The 23,341-nt window shown below is 37.4% G+C and overlaps 1 protein-coding gene across 3 annotated transcripts; it reads right to left on the bottom strand.

Annotated features, from left to right (window-relative positions):
• On the bottom strand, nt 1-22,883 carry LOC107007116 (protein CHROMATIN REMODELING 5). Of its 3 annotated transcripts, none has more exons than XM_015205593.2 (31): nt 22,780-22,883; nt 21,290-22,027; nt 20,934-20,989; nt 15,991-16,434; nt 15,271-15,495; nt 15,045-15,128; nt 14,427-14,486; nt 14,240-14,343; nt 13,932-13,983; nt 12,938-13,001; nt 12,584-12,677; nt 12,412-12,499; nt 12,195-12,329; nt 10,700-10,891; nt 10,523-10,590; nt 8,444-8,537; nt 8,212-8,336; nt 8,056-8,119; nt 7,329-7,541; nt 6,008-6,250; nt 5,780-5,890; nt 5,556-5,642; nt 5,203-5,385; nt 4,389-4,469; nt 4,067-4,297; nt 3,662-3,817; nt 3,401-3,578; nt 3,115-3,296; nt 1,284-1,637; nt 1,106-1,199; nt 1-907 (listed from the first exon to the last, which is right to left on the bottom strand). In XM_015205593.2, the coding sequence occupies exons 2-31, from the start codon at nt 21,927-21,929 to the stop codon at nt 486-488; spliced, it is 5,124 nt and encodes a 1,707-aa protein (XP_015061079.1). In that variant the 5' UTR covers nt 21,930-22,027; nt 22,780-22,883; the 3' UTR covers nt 1-485. The 3 variants fall into 3 exon arrangements, with proteins under 3 accessions (XP_015061079.1, XP_015061077.1, XP_015061078.1); XM_015205591.2 differs by having other exon boundaries at nt 22,575-22,882; XM_015205592.2 differs by having other exon boundaries at nt 22,586-22,882.
• Between the last annotated feature and the right edge of the window lie 458 nt (nt 22,884-23,341).

Below are 23,341 nucleotides of genomic sequence, written 5' to 3'. Positions count from 1 at the left end.
TCAAGTGGAGTAAAGAATAATGTTGTTAGAGTTATTGAATAAGCAAAATTTGATAATGTACACTTCGCAAAAAGCATAATACATACAGACTGTGACAAACTGTCACATATAACCTAAAGAAATATGCTCTTTCACTATCCATTATATACTTCAAAACAGCCAAAAAAAAAAAGACTGGGATTTTATCTGTAACGGGAAGAAATCTGTGCCCTAGAAATTCCAATATAACAAAATCTTCATCTCCTGGATCTAGGAAAGGCGCCTCCAAGTTCACTCTTTCTGGCTTCTAAATGATGCAGTCCTTTGGTTTACAGTTGGCTTCAAAATAGCAGGTATGTGGTCAAGGAATTAGCAAAAATTTGTATTCCCATAGACCAACGCAATTCCAGGTAAAGAATATAGATCGAAGCAGCAAAAGCCACTGAGACAAAATTGAATGGCTTTCCCGCAGGGGCACCATGGCAGTTAATGTCCAGTAGGAGAAGCTATCTGGGACCGGACGAGAAACCTGGTCTCTGAGGCAGGCCAGATTGATGTGTTCTGTAAGGCCTACCATTACCTGACTGTTTGCTATCTAAAGGAGCTGCGCCAAGAATCCCTGATGATAAGTTGGGTTCAGGAAGGCGTGTACCATTAGTCAAAGCTCTTTGATGTTGGGGCTGAACTTGCGAATGAACATCAGCTTCAGCTCTTTTCCTTCGTTTCCATGCTTCAAATTTGGCTGCATCAAAACCTCGAGGTATAAAACCTGGCGTTGGATGCGCAGGTGCAGAACCATTAAATTGTGACGGTCCTACCCGTCCTTCTACATGTTGCTCCTGCTTAAGTTTAGAATAAATCTGACGAAGCTTCTCCCCAGACAAATTTGAAAATGTCGAGACATAATTCCATAAACGGACTGTCATCCCTGTAGCCAAATTTTAAATGAGCCCTGTTAACTAATGCATTAAGGAGGAGAGAAATTAAGAGAGAAAGCATAGCTATAACTAAGAGAAAAGGACTCATGCACCCACATCCTCCACTTCGGGTAGAAAGGGGCTCGAGAAGGAGCAGTAAGTTATAAACTATTAGCTTAAGCCAAATGATGATAACAGAAGAGGCTTACTTTCTTGCTTATGTGATTCGTTCTCATATTCGAAAACTATTTCATCAATCCTGCGACCAAGAAGCTGCAAGTAGTTCCGTATTTTGGCCAACACCTGGTGCCGTAAAAAGATTCAGACTCATTGAAAAGAGAGATAGAAATAGAGGGGGAGAGAGAGAACTGAATTTAGAATATTAACCTTGTCCTTGGGGAGATCAGCACTAGTAGTCTGCAATCTTTGAAGACGCTTAAGCGTCTTTTCCTCGTACACCATCACATCTTCACACCATTCCATCCATTTCACCTCTTTAAACTGCTCATAAACTTCTTCATTATCTGACATTTCACCTTCCTCTTTGATCAACGGCTCAACCTTTTTTTGACCTTTTGCAGCTCTGCCTCTACCCATTTTAGCATTTCCAGATGAGCTTAATTTACTTTGTTTACCCTTTCCAAGAGATGCTGTGGTGCTGGGAAGGCTTTCCTTCTGCTTGTTGGAAGTTTTACGGCCCACTTTTAAACTAGTGTTCTTCCCACCAACAGCTGCAACTTCCTGGTAGCAAGACTAATGTGGGTAAGGTATACAAGTAACTGAAAAGTTTAAGTTCTTAGAATCCACACACAACATAAACAGATTAGTGAACTTCCACTTCCTACAGCTGGAAGAACATCTGCAACTAAAGACGAAAAAAGTACAACCACAAACACAAAGGAATTCCAAGAAGAGGCAACTGCATGCATTCACTGCACTTGCTAGTTGCTGGTAAAGCAGGTATCAGTCAGAAGGAAGCACAGTTGACCATTGTGAAGATAGAGATCATGTCCTGACTGATATAAAAGCAGCAGCATGAGCACCAAGCAGATGGAGTTCACTATTTATGTCAATGACTCCCCATGCAATGAGACCAGAACATACTAATATGGCATCGCTATTTTCCTTCTTGAGGGAAAGAGAAGAGGAAGTCTAAATGGGGCGGGTCAATCTCTTTGTGACCAAGAAAAGAATTCATCCTTCGCCTTTGTATTGTTTAGTACAACTAGAGGAGGTGAACTTAGGGCTTTGGTCTAAGTGATAAGAGCGCAAAGTGTCAGGTATGGTTTATGTGCGTGTCACGGAATTATATTCTGCCGCATACAGAATCTTAGTATTTAAGGGAAGGCAGAGGAACAGGCCGACTATCTACCGACTTTCAAACTGTGCACCACTAACTCTTGGGAAATTTTCTCAATTATCAAAAAAAAAGAAAAAGGTAATATTGGGGAGGTAAAGAACGTATGTAAAGCCAAACATTTTTTTTGAATTTGAATTTTAGTATGCAAACCAAACATTAAACTTTGAATGGACCAATAAAGCTAATGTGGAGGACTTGGAAACAATGCACAATGAACATGAACCATGCAGATCCTCCTGCCTTTACACTTTTCAGGTAGAAATTCTGAAGAGTCTGTTTGAAATGGATTTTGAATTATAGTCTTAAAGAGTCAGTTTGAAATGGGTTTTGACTTATGGCTTATAAGTCAAAAGCCATAAGTTAGAAATTCTAACATATGACTTTTGGCTAATTTTTATTGTTTTGACTTGAAAACAAACGCTTTTCTTTTAATTTTACCCAAACACTACAAACTGCTTAAAAGCACCTAACATAAGCCAATCCAAATAGGCTATTAATCTCGAGTAAAATATGTGCTCTTTTGCATAATTTTATGTGTAACATGGCCAAAGATTATTTTTTAGATCCTTCTTCCAAAGATAGATTTTCTTGGTTCTTACTGTTCTCTGCAAAGTAATTTTTCATAGCCTTCTCCAGCTTTGCTGGTTCACACCAATAAATAACTCACCTTTTAAATTTTTTTTAAAAAATAAAGTGCTGATTCTCGGTAGCAAAATATATTTTTTGTCTGATCCGTCTCACTAGCAAACTACACAATCTCGACAGCAATTGAAAGGAAAATGATGACATAATAATGGAAAGATGGAAATAACAAGCAATTTTAGTGAATGTAGAGACTCGGGAGTGAGTATTCTATACCATTTGCAGAAGTTGAGAAGCTCTCTCCTTCAATTGTGGAGCTCTTGGCAAGAAAGTCTCATGATGTTGTAATTCCACTGGAGCAATCTTCTTCATGAGGCCAAGTTTTTCATCTAACCGTATCTTTTCCCAGTTGCCAAATCCGTGATAATGAATTCCAAGAAGCAGTCTGGCGTCATCCTCTACCAAATGGAGGAGTTAAGGCAACCACAGAATTTTCCAAGATGAAAGGGGAAGGAAAATGGAAAGAACAAGAGTCAAACAATAAAAAAGGGCTTCAACTTACTCTGGTTCCAGCCACAACCTTTAGACCAAGTTGCAGGCTTTAGATAAGCCAAAGCACGGAACTGTGAGACAGGATCCGCATATCGAGAAATGCGCTTTGCTAGGAGTTGAAGTTCCTCAACACGGCCCAATAGTTCATCAGCCTTCACGGGAACACCAAAAAAATCTAAAAGAGGTCCCTGAAGGTGAAAACGCACAAAATGTCAGCCCAAGTGTGTCATCCCCCAATCTTTAAAAATACATTATGAACCAATATACAAACCTTTGGATCAACAACTTCACCTTTAACTGCTTCTCTACAGCCATCAATCAATGAGTCAAAAAGCTCAACTTGAGCTTCAGTTGGTGCAGCTTCAACTGCCCCACCAACCTCTGATGATATTAAGTCAATTTGGCTATCATTCCCAAACTTCTTGACCTAAAATTAGAGAGAAATTAACAGATTAATGATTTTGATATCAACACACTCAAATAATTTGGTCAAAGACAAGACGTTTTTTTGACAAAAAGAAAAAGACAAGATGTTACCACGAATAAAACACATATGGATGGAAAGAAAATAGAACCACAAAACTGAAGCAACAAAGGAACTGTCTATTCCAACAAATAATTTTATAAGTAGAACAAGAGCCAAAATAAACTCATGTACATAATTAACTAGCCCTACCTCACGAGAAAAACGTGTGGCGTCTCTTTTTGACAAGTTCCCAAAAGACCATCCTCTCACTTGAGCGGAAGCACCATCAATTGCCGGAAGTGTGCAGCTAAAATCTCCCTTGCGACGCTTTGGGAACCTTTCCTGAGCATCACCACCCTTCTTCCTTTTATTAGTAACCACCAGCGGGCTAGCTTCTGCATAACTCTTTTTATTTCGAGCAGCTCGAGGAGCCAAAGCGTCCTATCAAAGAAAATATCATAAAATAAAAAATTCATCGGCATAGGAACCATTAGAGAAACGCATATATCCCTAGTAAAGTAGTATTAAATACTTCAGCATGTGCAGTTGCTTCTGGCTTTATCCATCGACTCCAAAAAGTTGCATCATCTTCAGCACCACAGAAATTGGCAACCTGCATAGAAGAAATTGCAGAGCATGGTTATACAGGGAACCGAGGGGGGGGGGGATGATGTCTCAAGCATGCCTGACCTCCAATCTGAGAGAAATAAAACTTAATGAGGGCACACAGAAAGAAAAATCAAATGAAAAAGATGTGCCACTAAGTTAGAGAAATCAAAAGAGGGGAATCAGAAAAAAAGAACAGCAGAAGGAGAGAATTTCAGATAGTATCCACGCGTTTCCCCTGTAAAGAGGCCGTGGAAACAAACCAGCCATTTGTTCTTATACTAAAAAGTAATGACACAGATTTGGGCACTATTTCTCAGTCTCACAGAAACCAAATGGAGAATACCAGAGCATACAGCAGGTCTCTTGAGCTGCTGGATCAGGAGAGGGGGAAGCAAGAGTCGAAAGAAGTAGCAAAATTTAGTTCCACACTATATATTGTAGACAGTATGGATAGAAATAAACAATAGATGTTTTGAAGATAGTTTTCCTTCCATTCAGAAAATCATATGGAATTATATTATAGCCTTCTATTTTTGGTGTAAAGAGAAATGTCTAGAGGAAGCTGATCAGTTAGTAGATCTTTTAGATCTTTGTAATTACTATTTTGGGGTATGATTTGATCCACAATATTTTGAAGGTTCTCCAGCATGTCCTTAATGTTGACGAACACAACTTCACCAGTTTCAAAGAAAAAAAGAACAGCAAAAATATCTGCAAAAATGGAAATTGCAACTTGCCTTAAAAGCACTCAGCAACTCCTTTCCTTCCTCTGCCTCAGCTCCTTTCTCTTCAACCTTTTCAGCCCGTTCAAGAATTTCATCAATATCCATACTGAGAAGCCTTTTCTTGCTTTCTTCGTCATTTTTGTCTTCCTTAAATAGTTCCTCAGCCCCAAACCTCAAGATGGCAGAGAGCTCATTCTACAATCACAGCAGGCAAACAGTAATATATAGATTATCTACAAGATCAAATATGTTCTAACAGTATATAACTTTATCTTCATCGTGCTTTCAGTATATATCAGAACAAAAAAAAACTTTTAAAACGAAATCTATCAGATATTTGTGACTTTACCACTACGATACCATACCTTATCAAAGAGACTTCCTTTCTTGGTTTCTTTCTTCTCTAATTTACCCTCTGCATTCAGTTTCTGAATCACCAAATGATCAAGAACCTGCAAGTAAAACATGACCAATAAAACCATCATGCCTCCAATATACAAAACTGTCACACTTGATTTCTCAACAACGTATCATGTCACATTAAAAACAATGGAATTCGAACATTCAAAGCATCCATATCTTGTCTTACCATCTTCTTCTTAGCACGTTCCAAGATATCTTCCTCCACACTTTTACTTGTAACAAATCTGTAGATGTTGACAACTTCTTGTTGTCCTATCCTATGAGCTCTACTCATTGCCTTATTAGGACAAACAAAGATGATACAGCATAAAGCAGCATGTTAAACAAGGCAATTTTTTCACAAAATCCATCTTTTGAATTACACAACACATGTAAACAACAAATTCATCCTAACCTGCAAGTCATTTTGGGGATTCCAATCAGAATCAAATATGATAACAGTGTCTGCTGTTGCAAGATTTATACCCAATCCACCAGCTCGGGTCGACAGAAGAAAACAGAAATCTTCACTACCAGGTGCATTGAAGTGGTCCATAGCCTGCTGGCGCAACTCAGACTTTGTACTACCATCAAGCCGCTGATATTGGAATCCTTTTATAGACAAATATTCTGCCAGTATGTCCAGCATCCTCACCATCTGCATTCAGAAGATGATTGACAGAACATACTCAGCTAGTTGAAAGCACAGGTGAACATCATCATGACCAGTGTTGTGGACGGCGAGAGGCGACAAAAGGCGACAAGGGCCTGCCTCGCCACGCGGCGAGGCGAGCGGCGAGGCGCTTGCCTTTTTGAATAAAGGCGCCAATTAATACCAAAAATTAAAAATATTTAATTGCATATTTTATCCAAAGTCTTAATAGCAATAACACATATTAGCAAATATTCAATTCAAAAACCAATAGTAGATACTAAAATGTCTAAAACTTTAAAGACCAAACAATTCAATTAATTCGCTGTTTAGAAATATTGGAATAAATAATTAGGAAAAGAATTTTTAAAAAAAAATTAACACTTGTTACACTTACACAAAGCAGTAAGCACTGCCTGACTGCTGCTTACCAAAATTTAAAAAAAAAAATGAAGAAGAAGAACAGAAAAAATAAGAACAGAAGAAGAAGAAGAACAGAAAAAATAAGAACAGAAGAAGAAGAGAGAAATCAGAAATGAGAAAACATTACCTGAAAACCTGAAAACAGAGAGTGAGAGTCGCGAGGGTCGTCGGCGAGGGAGAAGAGACGCCACAGCGAGGGAGCAGAGACGCGACAGCGAGGGACAGCGAGGGAGCAGCGACGCGATGGAGGAGAAGAGAAGAGTGAATCGAGAGAGAGAGAGAGAGAGAGAGAGAGGCGATGTGGAGGATTTCAGAAATTTTCAAAAGTAAAAAAAAAAACCCTAATTTTGACTAATTTTATTAAGTCAAAAATTTTTAATCAAAAAGGCGGCGCCTTTCGCTCGCCATTTCAGCGCCATCGATCGCCAGGGGCTCGCCTTTTTCTCCTCGCCTCGCCTCGCCAGAGAATGGCGAGCCACCCTCGCCTCGCCTCGCCTCTCGCCTTTGGCGACGAGGCGAGCGCCTTTCATAACACTGATCATGACTAAGGGTGAGCCTCAAAACATGCGTTCTATAACAGTTCCTACAACTAAGAGTAGTAACATAAATGCTCTCTATCTATATTTTAAACCATCTCTCGTAGGGAAAAGGAGTTACGAACCTGAGAAAATATCAACACTCGATGCTTTGTTTCATGCAATCTGTCCAGCAGCTTGTCAAGTATAACAAGCTTACCACTGCTAAGTATAATTCTTTCCAATTTTGAGCTGCCAAAATAATTTGCATCCCCGCCATAACCATGGTCCGCACTTTCAAATAAAAAGGGGTGATTGCAACATTTCTTCAACTCCACCACAATATTTAAAAGTGAAACCTACAAAGTTCACAAGGCCAACATAAGCAAAATAAGGAGTAGTTCTTGATGTGCTATCAAGAAAATAATCTGTACCGTGACAATCATTTTAGTATGCATAGGTCACAAAAGATATAAGTAGAACGCAATGGAGATCACATAACTTCTTTTCCTACTTCTGCCGTACTTGGTCATGAAAATTCATGTTTGTGGAGAAATCCCATAGTGCCACTCATTCAAATCAAAAATCAAGATCTCCAGTTTAGGAAGATTAAAGCAAGTCTACATAGTAATGCTATTATTCATTTCAACTTACAAAAGGAACAAAACTGATTTGAAGTTTGGACACCACATCAACCACTACCCGAAAATAAAAGCTTTCCACTTATTTACACATTATGCAAGTAAAACTGCACTCATCATAAAATGAGACAAACTAAGTAGACAAAATCTTTAAAGAAATATTAAGAAAATACAGCAAGGGAAGTGATGGTATCCATATGAAGGAATAGAAGATTATGGGTCCTCTAACAACCTGATTCCCACGAACACCTTTATTCAAGTCTTGAAAATTCCTTTCCAAGATCCATTTGTAATACCTACCAAATAAACATGGAAAATGATCGAATTAAGAGAACTACGAGCTGCTAACAATTTAAAGGTAAATATACATTAAGTCAATGGGCAATACTGTTTCTGTAGTGGTGACATATCAACCCTAAGTATTCGTTCAATCTTTGGAGGAAGTGACTTCTCCACATCTTTTATGACCCTCCTGAGAATGTGAGGCCTCAATTCCTTGTGAAGATTCGCAAGCTACAATACAATATAACATTCCCTTAGAAAAAAGAACATCCATGCAAAGCTCACCATGCAGAGAGAAAAGACAAAAACGACCAGGATAATAACATTTCTAAAGATACCTCCATTTCATTAAATGAACTAAGATTCTTATAATTCTGAACAAAATCATCCTTGCTCTTGAACTTATCATGATCAAGAAAGTGGAGTAAGGCCCTGCCAAGGTCATGAAAAAATAGACATATTAACCAACTAAGACATATATGACCTCACAAAAGATTTTATAAAATTATGGGAATCGCTTCTTTCTTTTTTTCTTTCTTCTTTTTGAGGTAAAGAATGGAGATTCTATTTTGACCAGTATGCAAGGGCTAAAATGAACAAGTAAAAATAAGATGTTCTCAGATATACAGGAAAAGAATCGAATGCAGTTCTATACCGAAATAAACAAAAAGAGACTAGTTTGGAGGTTATTCTTGATAGAAGTATAGTACAATTAAGTAATCAATTTTAAACCAAGCCAACAAAAGAGAAGATTACATGCGGTATATCAAAAGAAAAGGGAAGGGTCTGGATGGAGATTACTGTATAAGCGAAAAAAGAACAAGATTGAGTAGCTAGTCATGACAGAAGGAGAATACAATTCAATTTTAAAACAAGAAGTCAGAAACAAAAGGTTTTGCGTCAAAAATGCTCATAAAGAGTGTCTTAATTAATAGAATGAGCATACAAATACACCCTGCAGCTAGTGAGACAGCTAGACACTAAAGAATTTAAGAGAATGAATTTGGAGATACTTGAAGCAGAAAAAATTGACATTCTTCGAGAATGGAACTTGAGAAACTTTGATGAGCAATTCCATTTATGATGTCAAACACATCCATTGCATAGAGGCAACACCATAATCATTACTAGGAAGTTACATGGCCTGCATTCTCTTCTCTCTTTTTTCATTGCCAGGGAAGTGAAACTTTTTAGTCAACACCCTGAATTCAACGATGTACTATGCTTAAAAGATGAATAATTGTGATTGGTATAGTGGTAAGAGCATGGCCCGTGATGTGTGGGCCAGATACATGTTATGGATTCAAGTATTCAACCCTGCTGCATACAAAAGCCTGGTATTTAAGTCGAGAAGGGTAGAGGGCCACTATCCACCGAGTTTTGAGCTGTGCACCACTTGCCCAGGAGGATGTTAGTTACCTTTTAAAAAATGAAGAACAATATCTAAATGCTAGTGTCAATAGGTGGTAGACAGCAAGTCATGATCAGTTCAAGGAAGAGTATCTAAGTTCTGCTGGGTCGATAAGTATTAGATGCATAGTTCCTGAAACAATCTAGGTAATACATAAACTCGAATCTCAACCTGGTCCCTTCCAGACCATACTTCCCAAGTCACATGATGATCCTACATTCTTCTGTTAGCTAGGCACATTCCTTCTACCTCTTTGCTTTCTGCTTATTGCAAACTGATCAAATAATAACAATCAAAAAGCAACAGTACAAGACATTCATAAAGATACAGATGACCAACTATGATCCTTTTTTATTTAATGGGTAGTGATCAAATGTTATCCTTTTCAGAGGCAAATACACTCTTGCAAGATAAAGAACCTCTAGACATCATCTCACTCGCAAGAAAAGACGGACATTACTTTACATTTGTAACTTCTTTTTAATAAGTCATCACAGCTTTAATAAATTTGTGCATTAAGCCAGTGCAATAGGCATAATTACAAGTTGTGGAATACCTCTATTGTGTCTTAACATTCCATATACATCTAGTACAGTAGCTAGATTGCACCAAAAAGCTACCAAAGAAAGACATCTCTATTTAAGGCTGTGCATGTTACTCTTTTTGCCTTCTAAGATTATATAGTTTGTTTCGAGCCAGATAGCCCACCAAATGACCTGAGGTATGGTGTTCCAAGTTTCAGAGATTTCTTCCTAAGCCCCTCTTGATTCCAGCCATGCAAAAGCATCATGGAATTAGGCATGGTCCAACTTATGCCTAGAATTACAAAAAACATGTCCCATGGCTTTTGTTATCTGCTTAAGACTTTTTAATACCATTCCAAACAGATAAACTAGAAGATACTACTCATAAACAAAGTTATATTCCACACGCAATGAATTAATCAGTAGGACATAAAAGTAAATATGAAATATAGAAATATAATAAAAGAAGAGAAATCTCCTACCATAGTTCTTCAACGCTGTTCTGCAATGGAGTACCAGTAATAAGCAACTTGTTCTTCGTGTTGAACTCCTAAAAATACAAAATAAACACAAAAAAGAGCAAATATATATATGAGTGCTCAGAACTGCCAGCGACATATACATCCTTGATAGAAAATCAGCAGGAGAACTCATCATACCAAAAGTGTTGTATAAAGAGAAGCCTCACTGTTCTTTAGCCTGTGCGCTTCATCAACCATAAGGTAGTTCCACCTTATCTTTGAAAGCACAGCCTTGTCCTTCAATAGCACCTCATAAGTAGTAAGCAGTGCATCAAATTTGGTAGTCCTGCCAACTTTATTATCATTGTAGAATTCGTATTGTTGACAGACCTGCAGAGATCACAGGCAAATAAAATAACATGTAAAAATGATCTAGACAAGCAACAACAGAAAGTCATATCAATTCAACTTAATTAAGAAGTAATTGAGTATAAGAAGCACGGTCAGGCGAATCAAATAAGAAAGAGAATTCTCCCACATTGCAGCTAATAGAGAGTTGAGAAGAAGTCAAGAGCAGTAAAATTCTCCCACATTGCAGCATATAAAGAGATGAGAAAAAGTCAAATGCACTATCTGTTTATGAGTACAATCAAGATATCCAATAATAGCTTTTGGAGAGAGATATGGAGCAATTCACACTAATAAGGGTTATGCAAAACATACTCAACCACCAGCCTAATATAATGATTGAAGGAAAGCAACTCAATGACTGCATTCCAACACTTCCCTCAAAAATCTTTTACTAGAAATGCAGTCCTCAAGTAACATCTGAAGCCCATTTAGTTGGCTCACCTGCTTGCTTCCCCATTCAACTAAACTTGGTATTTTGCTTCATAGAACAACAAGAATTCTGGTCTAGCAATGAACTTGTTTTTACAGCATAGCAGCATTCCAAGCGAAACATGATTAGAACTGACCAAACAAGAATTCATAAAGCAATGTGTATCAACTACGATTCTTAGCAACAAAACCAATAGTGATCAAATATGTCATACTATCAACAAATGACCATATTCAAAATATATATACTAAATATTAATGAGTGGACTGCGCCCAATAGTTTTAGCTTTCTACTTCTGCATCTTGTACAAAGAGAGTCAATTTTCTAAATGAGAAATATAAATAGCAGTATAGTCAGTCAGTCGGGTATTGTTGGAGTTAAACTGTAAGTTGAACTATGAAACATATTTTTTAATAAATTCAGGTCTAAACCACCCAATATTCATGAGCACACTGCACAGTGTTGTCAAATAGTATGCACAGCGTTGTCAAATGGTTAGGCGGGGGGGCTCAAGTGCCAAAACCAGTGTCTTACAAAGAAAAAAGAATGTACAGAGAAGTAATCGAAAAAGAATAAATACTGTTTTGTATTTATAAAAACATCACACCCAATATATAAAAGACCGTAACATGCAACAGCATATCAAGTAAGTACAGACGAATAAAATAAAAATGAAGACACTAGTAGTAAAATCACACACAATTGTGCTTGAATATCAACATACAACATTCCTGGAAAAAGGATACAGATAGCATTTCCCTAGTCATTAAAGTTAACCACTGAGTAACTAGATAATTACCAAATCAAACAGAATACAGCATGAACAGTGAACATTGTATAATCCAGACTTACCTCACGACTTGCACGTGCTCCGACATAGACAATAACGTTCATATCAGGCAGCCATTTCCTAAATTCTTTTGCCCAATTGGCAAGAGTTGATAATGGGACAACAACAAGAAATGGTCCATGAATTTGCTGAGCATTCTGCAGGGACAAAAAATAATACCGTTTACCAAAACTGAAATAGCAATACTTCACAGAGCAGAAAACAAAGAGAAGTCCTCACCTGAAGAAAACCGAGCATTGAAACTGACTGAACAGTTTTGCCGAGGCCCATTTCATCAGCTAATATAACATTAGTATCATTCCTCCAACTGTGCTGTGAGAAGACATATCAGAAAGCAAAAACTAGTGGGAAGAAAACATATATAACCATAATGCAGAGCCAACTGCATCACCTATTAACCAGAAAATTTAAGCCTTCAAGCTGATAATCTCGAAGTTTCCCACCCTTTAACCATTCAGGCTGCTCTTCAAGCTTCCTCAAACTACCTAATAAGGTATCAGTTTTAAATTGACAATGCCATCAACATTCAACAGATAGTAAGAAGGAAGACAATGAACAATATTGTAAAGAAGACAGATGAGATGGGTGAGGCATGTATCTAATTTGCCTATAAGAATTTATCTGAGACTAGAGACAACACAGAAAAAGATGCAAAAGTATGGAATGACGAGTTGAAATTGGAGGGGGCAGATGTTAATAACAGAATAAGAGGAGGAGATTAGCTGGAAAGATAAGAAGGTAAAACCTCTGCTCTTTTTGCGCTGGAAATCCACTGATTTCCCTTGTACCATAATGGCAGCCTCACGAGCCTGCAAATTGCATAACAATTATAAGTTCTCAGAAGCAAGATTCAATGATTCAAAAGTAATTTAGTAAACAAACCTTCTTGACCTTAAAAGCGTAAAGAAAATAAACCTTTCGCCAAACTCAACCCCAAAGCTCAGCTATGAGATGAGAATTGCCCATAACCATAAGGAATAATGGTCCCATTCCCTCAGGCACAGTCAATAACTCCCCCTCACACGTCCATGGGCTGGAAAATATGACATGGACCCAACACTGGGTAACCAAAAACAGGGATGGGTTTGATTCAAATACTGTGATAAGAAAATGAACCTTGGGCCCAATCCAAAAAGACTACAACTTCAACATATGTAGAACGCTTTAACACACAAATCCCCTCGGCCCTCGTGCACCCCCAAGATAGCATGGAGGACCAACAATGGAAAATACAAAAACAAGAACGGGCATGTCTCTGATGCAATGAAAAGAAATGGTAAGCTCATGAAGTAAGAATCTCCCAAGACTTCATATGTAGGAGACAACAGCCCATTCACTTAACCAATATGGGATACTCCAACAAACACAATCTTACTGGTCACTTATCAGAATATAAAAGTATTGTGCATGTTATCAGGAGAAGACCAATGTTTCCTATGTGATATCTTCTATAGATAAAATTGGTGGCACGCTGATTTCATTCATCAGATAAATGAAACAAGCAATTACTGTGTGCTCAAGTTTCTCAAACACTTCTCCAGAAACAATTACTATCCAAATACATTCACTAATTAATTTCACACTATACACTCAATATATATGATCATATACATAAATTATATCTAATCATACACCATTACTTAAGGAAATGAAAGAGTTAATCAGTAATGCTACAGCATAGGAGGTGGATCCAAGAGGGATATCAAATATCCATAAAGCATATGCGACCAAATTGCTACCTTATACTCATCGATGGCATCTTGACCAAAAGCAATATCAACATCCTTCTCCCTGAGATAACATGAAGGAGACCCGCTAAGAACTCAAGCTTCAATTGCAATTTATACAGCCAAAATACAACATTATTTGTCAGCAGATAAAACAAATAACAAACAATCCATGGCAGGGAGAGGTGAGAAAAGACAAGTACACACAATTAATCAACCATTCTTCTCCAATTAAACCACAAGAAACATTTTCTATGTAAAAAAATGGCAGGATCGAAAGAACAAAGAGAATGATACAAGCGCACAAACAATCTGCATACCAAGTTGCTTCAGCATAAGACAGCCCTTTCCATTTAACTAAATATTCTGGCACCACATTCCCATAACCATCTTTGCTGATTCTGTCTGCAATAACTCTCTCAACCTAAGTATGCATCAACCAAACTGAGAGTTAAGAGCTGTGTGAACTGTGCAATGAGGTGACAGAGGTCTCTAAGAACAACAAACCTGACTGTTCAGTTTGATAATATCCAAGTCCATTTCCTTGCTCACGTCATTTACCTCGATCTAATGGACAACAGAAAAAAGGGTCCATAAGAGAGGAGGCTGTAAATAATTTGAAAAATAAAGCATGCAGTTAACTATAAAATTATCTCTTTGACACAAGCCAAATTTTAATTTTTATTTTTATTTTTTTATTTTCTTTGGGGGGGGGGGGGTTACAGGAAACATCTACACAGTAAAACGGCAAGAAGCTCCTTCAACAAACTTTGAAACTTAAAACTGCAAAAGCAAAATGTCCCCCACCCAAAAAAGAAAGGAACAGAACAACCATCGCTCCATGAGTAGATCAGTAACTCCTCTTTCTCATATATCAGAAATTTCAAATGTTCTCACAAGTCAGCTTCTCATTTCATGTCAGCTAAATAGCCGTGAAGGCGTGAACCATGCAAAAGTCATTAAGAAATCAAATTTGAATCTATCTAAATTGTCTTCAAAATATTTCCACTAAACAACCACAAGCACACGTGAGAAACTAAAATAGCCCATGCAAGTCAAGTCCTTTCTACTGGACTAAGAAATATGTATCTCAGAGATTCTTGAGAAATGGCGCATTATACTCACCTCCTCGCGGGATACAGTCTTCCTATACTTCACATCCTCCATGACCCTTTTAGTGTAATTCAAAACCTTCTTAAACCCACTAAGCTGCTCAAGCATGGAAAAAATCAAAGATAAAACTGAAATTAATCACTTCAATATATAGCTATCATAACAGAATATGAAGTCAATCATACGAAAGTGTAGCAACATGAATTTGTTACTTGAATGCAGATCTGAAAAGTCATACATTTTGTAGCTCAACAAATGACTTCCATTGACAATGCAAATGAGACTGGCCTTTCCATTTTATCAAGAACTCCATCTCATTCCAATCTGGTTCAGAGTCATACAAATGACTCAACAACATAGGATCAGCTGATTTGTTATTCATTGCAGCTTCTTCAGCCATGCCCTTTGGCTGATGCCATAAAACTTTCTCAATTGAGTCACAATCTTCCTCTTCAAGTTCTTCCTGTTACATGAAATAATTGTTACACACTATCAATAAGGGCTAGAAAAGATAGAAAGGCCATGAAAAGACTTGCTGATGTGAGATAATAAGCAAATATATCAAAAGCCAGATTCACAAAGCACTAGCAATTTCATCAGGAACTTTTGTTTTTTAAAATACAATTTCACCGGGCACATGCAATTGGTATGAAGGGCAAATGGCTCATGCATTTTCCAGTGAAAACGGTCAATGATATAAATGGCACATAAAGAAACTACAGTAAGAAGGTAAAGAAATTAAGATTCAAGCTATAAAATACATCCACCAGAAAAAGTTCAGACAACGGAGGTGAATGATTTTGTTTTGGGCTATCCCTGCATACTTTTGATGTAATTACGGAGTTGCACACAATTGATGTACTCCTTTGTTAATAATAACAGTTAACTTTCTCAAAAAAAAAAGTTCAAACAACAGATACACAGAAAAATGTAGTATGCATGGAACCCATGATAACACCTTTTGGCCCTTCTTTTGCTTGCTCTCATCGATTTCTTCACTTTCTTCACTCTCTGCATATGAAACTTTCCGAACCGACCGACGACTCGAAGTTCGGATTTCACTATTCCTGCCAGATACACTAGCAGCAGAAGATCTACCACTATTTTTAAGGCGGAGATTTGCAACTCTTCTAGGTTTATTTCCAAAATCCTCATCACTCTCGTTTTCAGAATCATGTTCTGATGATTCTTCCTCTTCATATGATGTTCTACCCCTTTTCTGTCGAGCAGATGTAGCAAGAGACCTAACTACTCTGGTAGATTTTACACTATGCCCACCCCTATTCTTTTGCTTGCCTTGGGGTTTTCTGTAATATTCTTCATCTTCATCGGAGATGCCCACCTCATCATCGTCACTGTTGACCTCATCAGACTCTCCACCCTCCCAGTCATCATCCTTGTCCTGTAACAGCAAAGCAAATATCAAGATCACTTGACAAATACAATTATATTTAGAATTTTTTATGCAAATTTACCAATAAAAGAAAAACAAGAACAAAATCATGATATCACTCGAATCCCAACTCACTGCAATGACAAGAAACTGAATAAATGAAAAGGAGAAACGATTGTTTCAGTACCAGCTGAGCTTAGAGAACATTAAGTCTTTTTTTAATCAGTTGCTTAGAGAACAAAACATCCCAATCTACAGTTCATTCCACCACATACAAAGAACCAAAATTGTTGAAACTTCCAGCACATCCTTAAGGTACTTTTAATAAATAAAATCAACACTTACCAAATATCTAAAGAACTAAAAGCTTTTGAATATCTTGGTCAAGAGATTGCTTAAATGAAAGTGGTTACTGGGTAATTCATTTTAACAAATAACAGGTATGGATTTTATTGAAGTGATTAGCAAGTATTCAAGTACTTTTTTTGTTTACCAACCAAAATTCTATGATTACAATCCAAGGATCTTTTTTTTATGGGTACAATCCAAGTATTATTAACCATTCATCCTACTTGATAACCCAAGGAGACCCAAATACTTATAATTTTTCTCAAAATATCACCCAAGAATCAAGATGTCATTTAAAATATAGTACTAACTCTTTTACTGATCACAAACAGTGTGTAGAGCTTACAAAAGGAGCAAGTCCAGCCATCCACCATCGTTTCGACAAACTTCGGATTTAAAGAATGGGACAATTTGAGTAACATGGCAGAACATATATCTACTTTCTACTTTCTGTTTTTATTTTTCTTCATAATTCAACTTCCACCCTGTTCCAAAAATTTATTTTTGCGTGTACTGCGCGCCATAGGTCTAAACTATGCATGAACCTTATTAGCTACAAATTGAACACAGCTAGGGTCTTTCATAGATCAAGATAGAGCATGTTTAATCAGTGGTAGTAGTTCCCTAGATGTGAAAAAAGTTGGTTCCGAAATAAAAGAACCTAGAAACCCCAAACTGATGTAAGACGAGCATGGGAGTCCAACCTGATGCAAATGGCATGTTCTAAAATTGTTCTTTCTGGAAATAACTTTATAGTACTTTAAGAACAAGTGAACAGCTATAGGGACCCATTTGTCCAAAAAAGCTTTTATTTTAACAAATTATGGGTGGTGTTTGGAATATAAAAGAGGTGTGGAAAGCATCAATTAAAATCTGCTCTGAGGCCTATTGGAAAGGGACAAGTATAGGGAGCAATATCTAATTGTGGCACACAAATCAATAGGAATGAAAAGTTGCATAGAGGCTAAAGCATACAACAAGCAAGAAAGCTCCACAAAGGACCACACAAAGAAGTCGCATCAAATTTCTTCAAAAATACTATTGGTGGTTTCAATACAGCCCACATAAGTGACAATATATTGTTACATATAACCCTACTCTGCAAAGAATTGGAAGAAAGTCCTACTTACGATTTCCGTACTTTTCTAAGAGCAAGTAACAAAATTTACTATCAAACCAAATTTACCTAAAATACCTGTCAACTCGCTATCCTGACTTTTCAAATGATACTAACCAACTTACACCAGATATAAATAACAAGATTGCAGGATTCAGTGATCGTGCTAGATGAAAGTAATAATAACTAGAAAATTTAGCACCCAAGGCTGCGTCTAGTAATCAATGAAGTAGATGAAAATTATGGGAGATTGCACATTCAACTCTTAGTAGAGACGAAAGACTGTTTGGTGATTTGTTTCCATCTGACTAAAAACCTTGGTGGATGGAGTCACCTGTACTTGCGTTGGTGTGATGTAGCAGGTACATGGTGGAGTAGTCAAGGTGTTCTAGATGACTCAGACACAAATCTTAATATAAAAAAAGTCAAATACATTGATAACCCATTAAAGTTGAAATGACTGTAGCAGGTACATGGTGGAGTAGTCAAAGTGCGTTAGATGACTCGGACACAAATCTTAATATAAAAAAAGTCAAATACATTGATAACCCATTAAAGTTGGACATGAATTGCCAGTCAGACATCTAAGGGTTGTCAATGACCAAGTAAACACTTCTACTTGACATGTGTTCTAGTGGACATTTGAATCGAACGGACCTAATGCATGAGATGGAATCACAAATGATGTGTCAAATAGACAAATCAGTGAATGACACATATATTCTTTTTTAAAAGAATAATTTAAACTTAGTTTGTAATTTAAAAAATAAATGGAAAAACACGTCCCCTCTCCTCCCCTAATCTTCTCCTTCTAAATCAGGAAAAGAGACTTCCCCTCCCCACTCTTTTTCTCCGCCTACTCAAAATAACCTCCCTGCATCAATAGAACTTCTGCTTTCTGCAGGCATTTTTCCATTGCAAATATCATTAGATGTGGCTTCTTTGTTCTATCCCTGTCTCTCGCTTCCTTCCTTGACCATAAAGTCCTTGACCCAAAGACCTTTTACATGTTCCTTCATGATGTTATATATTATCTCTTTTATGGTGATTGATGGGTCAGATAATGGAGCTTTTTTATGTTTATGCGTTACGTCGGGAAGAAAATAGCATAGCAGATCCCATTGATGAACGATCACCGGAAACAATTCGCTGGAATCTCCATATTTTCCGGTGAGAAATAGCAAGCCAGAATATTTCTTGTTTCCAACATTGATCTTCATTTTTTTTCCTTTCCTCTTTTGAAAGGGGTCGGACGATTGTGGCAGTGAGTGGAGTTTGATGGTGTTTGTGAGTGTTTCATAAAGGAGGTAAGGGTCAATCATGGAAGGGAGAGAGAAAAGAGAACTGTTTTGTTTAGGAAAAGTGATTCTCTCAAAAATTTAGGTAGCATGCCATGACAGTCATGGTATTCACATAATACACTGTAGCAGAGGGTTTAACTGTTCACAGGCTAGATAAGGTGCTTAACTGACAGTTTGTGCAACTTTAAGGGGTTATATATCTATGTTGGCTTAAAAAGAGTAGAAAAATTCAAATTTAACATTAAGGCAGCCACCAATTCTGATCTTATTCTTCTCGAGTACAATTAAAGTCATTCAAGCATAAATGATAATTGGAAAAAGTACAAGATAAAACATGAGATACTGTTTTCTGCTCTTTTTGAGTCAAAAAGATCTGCTATAACATACAAGCTCGACCTATCATAAGAACCAGCCTTTTGTAGTGCCTCTAGGTGACATTAATAGATTACTTTTGTTGCATTTCTTTTATTTGAGTCCAATCTCAAGTTAACATCTCCAAAGAAAGCTCTAATATCAATAAACATTGGATTCAACAAGGGAATAAAGTCATAAACCTTAACTCCCGCAGATTTTCATATGAAAAGACCAACAACAAACCCAGTATAATCTCACAAGTGGGGTCTTGGGAGGGTAGTGTCTACGCAGACATTACCCTACCTTGGGAAGTAGAGAGGTTGTTTTACAGGAAAAGACCAAACTAGGGAATTACAAAGCATGGAAAACAACCACCAGAATCAGGTGAGCTGAATTAAAATGCTTTTCTCTAACTCTCTAACTAATCATTCTGCATGGTGCTACTTAATCCTTACATATTTGTTGATATTTGATACCATAGCAGCAATAATCTTCTTGTCACAGCAACTGACAAAGGACCTTATTAGTACAAAAGTTTGTTGTCTATCAACAACAACATACCCAGAGTAATCTCACAAGTGTCTAGACAGTAAAGGATGTACGTACACCTTACGCTACCTTTGTGGGGTAGAGAGGTTGTTTCTGAAAGACCTTCGGTTCAAAAGAAACATATGTATATATGGTTTCAGTACAACCCATGTACTTGATGTGATATAATACCAAGTTACTAAGTTCAAAAAAAAACATATTTTAAACAAGGTTGTTTTTTTAAAAAAAAATAACAAGGGAAACCCGCAGCCGCTATCCTTTGGGTGTGCACAATGTAAAAACCCCGCTCCTATGCAATAGCTCGCAAAACACATCGGAGAGGTAACCCGCACCAGGCTCGAGCTCGACCCAGAAGGCAAACCCCTTGCTTTCACTGGCAAGGGGTTTCGAACTTGAGACCTCCAACATGGAAGTCTCAAGCTCAAACTACTGGGCCACCCTGAAGGGGAAACATGATTGCTTTTGCTGCGTATCATGTAGCTTAATCTAAAATCCTCTCAAAGCATTAGTACCTCCATCTCCATTTTAGAGTCAATATTTAGACCACATATAACTCGTTGCCATTTTATCATTAAACTTCATCCCATCAATATATCAAACATTATTATGACTATAATACTATATACAGGGATTTTCAAGTATTATATTTCAAAATAGGCGACATAACATGAATTATAAGGACCAAAATTTCCTACTGTAAATATTGTAAAAGTGGACATTCTAAAAGGTATACTACAGAAAAGGCAACAACATTCATCACATAGCATGAAGTGCAGTAAGCAATAACAAGGCCAAGCAAGCCAAATAGTATATGACCAACACTACACATAAAACCACACCTTGATGCCCTTTCCACGGCCTGTGCTACCATAGTCAGGATCATCTGGATCATCTTCTGCAAGAAATAGGAAAACAGTCAATAAAAAGGTTACGGTGAAGTCAACAACGAATCCAGTCACAAACTTATTCTAATCACTTCTTGATGACTAGCAAGAAAAGAGATGAGGTTGATAAGAGCTATCTAATAAATGGGTGGTTATTCTCCTACTTTATATTCCTACAATCCTTTATTTTTCCTTGTGCTCGGCAAGTCCCACCACAGAAGAGGAAACAATTGAAAATCACAATGACTATTCCCATCATGTTCTATCTAGAAAATTCATCATACACATGTTCATAAACAAAAGGAATTTACCATCCTCACTGTCGTCATCCTCGTAATCAGCATACTCGTTATCTTCCTGATCTTTTGAAGCTTTTGCCTTCCGACTTGCATACTTGCTGGCAGAAACAGGCCTTGACTGCAGCTTTGAACTATAACCGCTTGAAGGGTTTGCAGCTCTGTAATGTAATGAGTCACTCTGATCATCACCATCTTGTTCATAATATTCATCAGATAACATCTCATCAGCCGGAACACTTCGACTCTTCCCCATTTCTTTCTGCCTTCCTTCATCTTCCGACTCCAACTGATCTTCCCTACCATCAGATACCTCATCAGATTCCTCCTCATTCTTATACTCTGATCCACTCTTCGACTCTTCACCAGAACCGGACCTACCTGAGGGGCCCATCGGTTGACAATCCTTCCAAAACCCAGAACCCCATTTCCCGGACAAATTAACTCCTCTTCCAGGCGGCACCTGATCCTCTGCAGTTGTTTCCACTTCTACACCAACCTCATCTTGTAACTGACCATTATCATCATTTTCACTCAGACTACCTTCCACTTCCTCGTTTCCTACATCCTGATGTATTCCCTGCATACTTTGTTCCCCTTGGCTTTTGTCATCCAGCGTTACGGTTTCATTCGAATAATTCCTATAGAAAGCCATACTGTGTCTTCACATTAATATTTCAGTTGCTCTTATCTTCCCAAAAAGGTAACTGCTTTCAAATGTATTAATGCCAGTTCTCTTCCCTCCAAAAACCTCTGAAGCACAAGGAAAATTCAAAACTAATCAATAAGCAGAGCATTTCTCAACAAAAATGAAGTAACATTGCTAACAGAATATACTCAAAACAAATGAAAGTTCATTTCATGAACATCACAAACTATTTCAACAAAATTTGAAATTGCTCTGTATGATGCACCAACCATGTTCTGTGAATTCAAATTCAGATACCCAATTGCTGAAACTCAGCAAAAAAGAGGATCCAGAAAATCACACAAGTCAATGAAAACACAGAACACAGTGTCCGACACTGAAAACAATGGATCGGTCACTACCCACTGAAGACCAAACAAAATCAATACAAAAACCATCTTTCTAACCCTAAACCAACCCATAAAAACTAAATCTACGACCCCAAAACCCTAATTCCTCTCCAATCCATCAACCAAACCAACACTCCACAAAAAATCCGATGCTTATAGCATAAATTGATTTTAAAAGAAACACAACTCAGTACATCGCAAACCAATAAAAACACAATCTACTCAACGTCTTTAGGCAAAAACAAAGTAATCGGACTCTCACCGGAAACTTACTTCACCGGAGAACCACAACCCGCCTCCGGCGGCGCAAAAAAAAAGCAGAAGGTGTATAATACGACGACGTTTGTTAATTGAAACTCTTTTTTGAATTTGTTAAAGCGATTATTGCTTATTGGAGGCTAAGTTAAGGATAAAAATGGATTAAAATCGAAATGATGAAGAAGATGAAGCAGGTGAATCGGATTTACCGGTGTGGTTTTTGATGAATTTCCAGTTTTTTTAGAGAGAGAATGTGGGTGTTGTAGAGAGAGAAAGAGAGAGAAAAAGCAAAAATAATTTCTCAAGAGAAAAAATATGAGAAGTAATTTTTTTTTATTCTCTTTTTTCCCCTATTTTATCTTTTGTTTTTCATTTTTGATTTGTATCGTAAGATAAATATTATATTTTCTATATATTAAAAAAAATTATATCGAGAGAGAGTCAAAAGAATTTTTCATTCGATGTTGTATCTTCATAAGAGTTCGATTAATCTTAACTCATGTTTGCGTTAGATATGGCTCCAATTCGAGGGTAGCACCCTACTAAGGATCTTCAATTCCTATGGATTACGAATTCGCATTGGGTATGGCCTCATTCGTGGCAATAACGCTCCTGACCGAAGATCTCTTCATACATATGACTCTCAGATTTACGTTGAGTAGAGCCCCATTCGAGAGGTGGTGCTTTTTACTAAGAGCCTGTTTGGCTCAGCTTAAAAGCTGGTCAAACTGACTTAAAAGCTGATTTTTGACTTATTTAGTTGTTTGGCAA

The sequence above is a fragment of the Solanum pennellii genome, chromosome 12 (genome assembly GCF_001406875.1).
Source record: "Solanum pennellii chromosome 12, SPENNV200".
Taxonomy (NCBI): domain Eukaryota; kingdom Viridiplantae; phylum Streptophyta; class Magnoliopsida; order Solanales; family Solanaceae; genus Solanum; species Solanum pennellii.
This window is presented reverse-complemented; position numbering and strand designations above follow the sequence as displayed.

Bases quoted from the DNA above. Each gene is read 5' to 3' on its own strand.
- LOC107007116 (XM_015205593.2), bottom strand. From the start codon at position 21,929: ATGGCTTTCTATAGGAATTATTCGAATGAAACCGTAACGCTGGATGAC. The intron at 12,500-12,583 runs GTGATGCAGTTG...CTCACAGCACAG, and splicing joins TTAAATTTTCTGGTTAATAG to TTGGAGGAATGATACTAATG. The intron at 6,251-7,328 runs GTTCGTAACTCC...TTCTGAATGCAG, and splicing joins GAGTGTTGATATTTTCTCAG to ATGGTGAGGATGCTGGACAT.